Source organism: Nicotiana tabacum, chromosome 12 (assembly GCF_000715075.1).
Source record: "Nicotiana tabacum cultivar K326 chromosome 12, ASM71507v2, whole genome shotgun sequence".
Classification (NCBI taxonomy): Eukaryota; Viridiplantae; Streptophyta; class Magnoliopsida; order Solanales; family Solanaceae; genus Nicotiana; species Nicotiana tabacum.
In genome coordinates this window covers 97,355,611-97,362,344 of record NC_134091.1, presented here as the reverse complement: position 1 = coordinate 97,362,344, position 6,734 = coordinate 97,355,611, and the positions used below count along the sequence as shown (strand labels likewise).

Here is a 6,734-nt window from a genome sequence, read left to right as displayed (position 1 = left end):
GGCAGTCGTAGCCTTTCAGAACGGGTTGAGTAGAGAGGGTTCAAGAGCAACCAGAAAATTATTGAGCGGGTTGATGAAGTACCCTCCAATCACTTGGGACAAAATCCATAATGCTTATTGTGCAGATGTCCGAGCAGATGATTATGACCTTAACGAACAGACTCGACGACTCATCTCATTACAAGCCGAGCCTAGGAAAGAACAAAGAGATAACATCAAGAGGGATCATCCAATATCACAACCAAATAGGGAACGACATCAGCCTTATGTCAGGGCCCCCGCCCCTCCTTCTTTCCAATATGATGATGGCACGTCTAGATCGAGGATGGGGACTCACAGGAATAAGAGAGGTATGACCTACTTGTTATCTGCTCACAATATTTATGTATCACCTACAGAAATAGTCTACGCCCTAGAGAAACCCAGAAAAAGGTGAAGTGGCCGCCAGAGATGAGGTCCAACCCGAATACAAGAAAATCGGACACCCTCTACGAATTCCACCAGGAGCGCAGACACAAGACATAATATTACATCGCTCTTAGGCAAGAAGTTGTGAACATGCTGCAGCAAGGACACCTTAAAGAGCTACTGAGTGACAAGTAGAGGAACAAATTCGCTAGAGGTCGTGAACGTCAAGGTCCGCCGAAGCTACCCTCACCGGCTTGTACCATCAACATGATCATCGGCGGCCGCGACGATGGCTCCATCAACGGATTCAAGTTCACTACCACTCACAAGCTCAAAAGATCGATCACCCACGAACAGTATGACAGACTCGAAGAAAGTATCATCTTTGATGAGTCAGATGCCGACGTTTTGACTTTACCTCACAACGATGCTCTCGCCATTACTTTACGTATTTTAGATACTGATGTCAAACATATCATGGTAGATGATGGGAGTGGAGCATGCATTATCCATACCCGAGTCCTCGCCTAGATGAGACTCGAGGACAAGATAGTGCCACACTGCATCACACTAACTGGTTTTAATAATGTAGTTGAACGGACATCGGGCAAAATTATACTCCTCGTCCTGGCCGGCGGCATAACTCTGGAGACAACGTTCCACATAATAGACCAAGGCACCCCATACAATGTCATAGTAGGACGACCATGGATACATCCCATGAGAGCCTTCCCATCCAACCTATACCAAGTCATCAAGTTCCTAACACCTTGGGAAATATTCAGCATTCGAGGAGAATAATGCACTTCCTGGGAATGCTACCGCATCGCCTTGGATGGAACGACAACCCAACAAAAGAAAGATAAGGAAAAAGAGGCATGGTAATCAACAGGGTCGAGGTCGACACGGGTTGAGACCAGGGACGTCATCATGGACCCCGAAATGGCCGAAGTCGCGGACTCGACTATAGAGGACCTCGACCCCGTCCAACTAGATCCCATAGACCCCTGTAAAAAGGCATTTATCGGTTGTAAACTCCGAGAACCAGGTAAATTTGGCCAATTTGTAATAACTAATGCATATTTATTTGCCCTCAGTCATGCATATATGCCAGGTACCCCCAAGGAGATCGCCACACACAAATTGAACGTCAACTCATTCTATCCCCCGGTAAGGCAGGTCAGACGAAAGTTCAACCTCACCATCAATGAGGCCGTACATGAGGAGGTAGATAAGCTATTAGAAAATTACTCAATTAGGGAATCGAAATACCCCAAATGGATAGCCAACATGGTAATGGTCAAAAATAAAAACGGAAAATAGAGGATGTGTGTAGACTTCACAGATTTAAACAAAGCATGGCCGAATGATTCCTTCCCGTTGCCACATATCGACCAAAGACCTTGATCTCTTCTTTTTGTTTTTAGCCGAATTTGGCCTCTTTACAGTCGTATCTACTGTGATAAGAAAGCACTCTTAGTTCAGTTCGGTAGAACGATTGACGCAACAGCTGGGCACGATCTGTTGAGTTTCCTGGATGCATACTCGGGCTATAACCAGATACTTATGGAAGAAGAGGACCAGGAGAAAATCACATTCATCACCCCACCGAGGAACATATTGTTATAGGGTCATGCCGTTCTGGTTGAAGAACGCAAGAGCAACCTATCAAAGGTTGGTCACAAGAAAGTTCAAAGACCAACTTGGCAAAACCATGGAGGTATATATCGACGTCATGATGGTCAAATCCGTAAGGGCGAAAGAAAAAATCAAAAAATAGTCTTTTTCAAAATTCAATTTATTTTTCCAAAATTACTATTATGTATGTATCCCTAAAAAGTCTTTTACTCCTCACATTAACTATGCTGCAATATTTAATTAAGGATAGTTTAGTCACACTAACTATTTTTGTCTAGAATTTTATATTTCCTTAATGGATGTGCCCAAAGCAAAATATTTACTGCTATTCGATTAAACACACATATTATCTTACTACAAAAATAGTTAACATATCTTTTGGATATTAATATTGGCTAAGATTGACTCTATTTTATTTAAATTAATTTGTTGAACCCTAATCTAAATTTTGGTTCAAACACATCGTAAGACAGTAGCTCACTGCCACACCACACAACTCATCTTCAACCGCTAGAACCACAAACAATCAAATAGGAAGGAAATCTGAGGAACACATGCACAACAAAGAATAAGAGACTCACCATAGGTGAAAGAATAACAGTTGGTCAACAAAAGCTGCTTGTTGGCCCTGATAATTCCCAGAGAACTTGTTATGCAGTGCTTTATTTCAACTGGGTTTTGACATTACGTAGGTGTATTATATTCTTAGAGGCTTGGGTTTTGGAAAATGTCCCCTTAGAGCATAGAATGACATTTCAATGACAATAGACAAAACTAGGGTAGCTTTTCAGTTACCAAATAAAGCAAAGTGACCTTTTAGTTAAAAAACAAAATAAAGTGACTTTTCAATTAGAATGGGCACAGTAATGTGACTTTCAAGTTATAAAATAAAATAAAGTGACCAGAAATCAACTCCATATTTAAAATCATAAATTTTAAAACTTTTTGGAGTTATCGTCCTAAACATAAAATGGGGGCGAATTTATAGACCAAATCATGGGTACGTAACTCATGTTCTTTCCGTCAAACTATGTATTTTATGTACATATTTCTTAAAATTAATCTAATATTATCTGTTGGTACCCATGCTCCAAAAAGATAAAATTGTGCACTTCATTGAATATTGATTTATTAATCCAAAAGAACATGGATTGATTCCCATTTACTACTTTTTTCTTCTCTTTCAGGGGTCGTTTGGTAAGATACATTAGATAAAATAATGCATGCATTAACTTTTGTATTGATAATACCTTGTTTGGTAAACTTTTTGAACTCAAGCATTAATTATGCAACCATTAGTTATACACCCTGTTTGGTATTATCCTATGCATAACTAATACATTAGAAACCATGGTATTAGCAATGCAATAAGTTTTAATGCATGCATTAGCTTAGTTAAAGACAAAATTGTCCTTCAAAATTTATGCTTGATTAAAATATACTATTATATTAATGCAAGTTTGAAATACTCCAAGAAAGTGAGAAATAAAATTATATCCCTAATACTTAGCATATTTTCTTTTTTTATAAATAAATATTAAGTTTTATACTACAATATAGGTAAACAAATCAAATAATTTTTTAAGACCTTTTTCAGATAAAAACATTCCTCAATTATATGTTTCTTTTAAAAAGATAAAGTGATGGACTAGTTATGAGGGTATTTTTGTAAACAAACAATTCTTTTAGAAATTTTGTAATGCTTTAATACATCAAACCAAACAATGGATAAGAAATATGTGAACATACCTAATGTCAACATAACTAATGCAAGCATAACGAATACCAGCATTACTAATACACCATATTCAGCATTATTCTTATACACTCCGCCAAACGGCTCCTTAGTGAGGCACTCATGCATGTTCTAGAAATTCTAAAACCACCTCCGCATAAAATACAACTCACTTCAACTCAAAGTCCATTAATTAAACCTAGTACAAAAAAAGAATTTAATATAAATTCATTCCAAAAAAAAAAAAAATTCATTCTATAACATAATGAATACTCAGAATAATGGAGAACCAATTGGTGAAGTTACCAAATAAGGGAAGTGATTGTTGCAGTTACTCTTGTTATTCTCAAAATCCCCAGAGCAGCTTTCCCAAAAACTTTCCAGCAGCTCACCTGGATAGTTTTCAGCCGTTTGGCTACAATCATATTCTGGGAAAAGCTCTGTCAAGTCTGTTTGGAGAATATTGTTGTCTTGTGTTATTTTATCTTCATGTAGGAAAAATTCTTCAATGCAGCTAATCGTGGGCAAGGACAACTGTTCACCAACTTCCACAGTTTGTTCTATATTTAGCAAGTTCTCTGATGGTGTTGGAGACTTGAGGTTTTTGTTGAAAAAACCATCAAGAAAAGTTGCCCTATTAATGTCGTCATTTAAAGTTGGTAATTTTGTGCAAGACATTTGCCAAGCTTTTAGTATGTCAAGACAAGGAAGCTGAAAATTGCGAGGTTGATAATTGTTGTTATTGTTGTATGTTGTGGAGTTGACCGCAACGCAATTGTTCGATACCATCCGAGAAGCATAAGATTCTAGAGTACTCCAGGCTGAAAATATATGCGCAGATAGTGGTTTATTGCCAAAATGGCTGACGACGGAAGCTCGGGAACGAGCTTTATTGGAGTTTCGAACAAGCCTAGCTTCTGCTTCAAGTCTAGCAGTTTCCCATTCAGCCATGTGACTGAGGCTTGCAATGGACTTATTGGATTGACTTGTATCTCTCTTTGGCTGATGAGTCATGGGATCAATGCCCATTTTGATTAATCTCTTCTTCAAACGTGTGTTCCAGTAGTTCTTTATCACATTGTCGCTTCTGTTTGGCAATAGAGATGCTATCGCTGACCATCTGAACCATAAAGAAGTTTGAACTATTAGGAGTATATGTTATTGTTGCACAAATTAGGCCAACATTCATAGTATTGGAGATAAATTTTGCTACTATGATTGAGTGATCATTATGAAAATGGTGATGATAATAATAATAATAACTCTTGCTAATAATTATGTTTGTGCCAAAGCTTACAATTGTAAAACTTACCCCGTTACCCGCATCAAATATTTACTCTTAATCATTTTGCTACTTCAAACCTAATTAAGGTAGTTTACGAAATAAGAAGGTGAAGGGGCAATGCCTTGTTTTTCTTAGAATTAAAAAATTCTCCCCCCTTTTTTTTTTTTTTTTGAATTTGGCGCATATCAAGCAAAAAAAGTCCAGCAGTAAAGTCCGGAGAATGATCATTAAGGTATAGGCAATGGCCGTTGCATGCTGAAATTTACAAAGTTTCCAAAAATCGGCACTACCTACCCTCCGGCAGTCTCAAATAATAGTTTTATGGCAAATTAAATTTTCTCAAAATGTTTGACGATTTTAGAAAAATAAAAAATCATTTATTTTCTTCTCAATCTGCTCTTACTATTTCAACAAGTGGAGCTTTAATTCTGTGAGATATTTAAGGGAGAGATAAATGTCATTTACCCAATTTTTCTAAAAATTAATTAAGCCTATATATTACTCCCCTCCGTTTACTTTTAGTTGTCAAGTATTCTAAAAATAAATTTTTATTTTTATTTGTCACTTTTCGCATATCAAGAGAAAAATAATTTATTTTTTCTGTTTTGCCCTTAGCATTAATTACTATTCCAAATTATTTTTCCAATCCATTAATACTATACACCAATTAATATGGATATCATTATAAATTATGTGCTTTATTTATTATTTTTTAAGAGGTTTGCAAAGTCCAAAGTTAACAAGTAAAAGTGAACGGAGGGAGTAAATCATTAGATTGTTACCTGTTTCCAAGAAGGGCATGAAGCTGCAAGATGGTTCGCTCTTCCTCCGAACTGAACTTTCCTCTCTTGATGTTTGGCCTTAGATAATTGATCCATCTTAATCTACAGCTCCTTCCACATCTCTGAAGCCCTATAATAGTACAAATTTGTGGGAAAAAAATGTTCTGAATTATGCAAAGAAGTACTACTAATCATTATCTTGGTGACTAACGTTTCAAACAAAAGAAAGGAGTAAACCAAAATCAATTAAGTTAATATAATTAATTACCAGCTTTAGGAGGCAAATCACTCCAGCTACCACAGCCATGTTCCTCAATGTAAGCCAAGAGCTTTTGGTCTTCCTCAGGTGTCCATGGCCCTTTCTTGAACCCTTTTTTATCAATACATGGTAATCTTCCCATTTTAACCTAGTTCAGTAGCTCCTAATGTTTTAATAATAGAAGAAAAGCAAGAAAGTTAAAGAACAACTCTTTAAATTTAACAAAAATGTGGAGACTCTGCTCTTCCTCTAGATATTCTTTCTTTTGGTGGGATGGCTGATACAATGTGAAAAGGTTAGTGAGAGTATATATATGAGAACGAAGCATTAAATGGTACAACCAGAGTTGTACGACAAGGATTAAATAGTAGTACTCCTATAGTTAGTCATAGTAATTTAAAAGGCGCAGGCGTAAGGCGACGCGAGGCGTTTACATACATATGTCTTAGCGAGACGAAAGTCCCGAGGCACGGGGCGAAAGTCCCATGAGTATTTATGTCACGACTCAAAATCCCGCCTTAAGCGTCATGATGGCACCTAGTCTCTAAGACTAGGTAAGCCGATTACTTACAACAATTAAGCCAGTTTAAATAATAGATGTCAAGTTTCATACTCCTGAACCGGTGT

The 6,734-nt window shown here is 37.0% G+C and overlaps 1 protein-coding gene across 1 annotated transcript; it reads right to left on the bottom strand.

Moving 5' to 3' along the window:
- Positions 1–3,954: 3,954 nt before the first annotated feature.
- On the bottom strand, positions 3,955–6,374 carry LOC107792176 (uncharacterized). Its single transcript, XM_016614370.2, has 3 exons — positions 6,117–6,374; positions 5,849–5,978; positions 3,955–4,901 (listed from the first exon to the last, which is right to left on the bottom strand). Exons 1-3 carry the CDS (start codon positions 6,247–6,249, stop codon positions 4,055–4,057), a joined length of 1,110 nt encoding a protein of 369 aa, XP_016469856.1. The 5' UTR covers positions 6,250–6,374; the 3' UTR covers positions 3,955–4,054.
- Between the last annotated feature and the right edge of the window lie 360 nt (positions 6,375–6,734).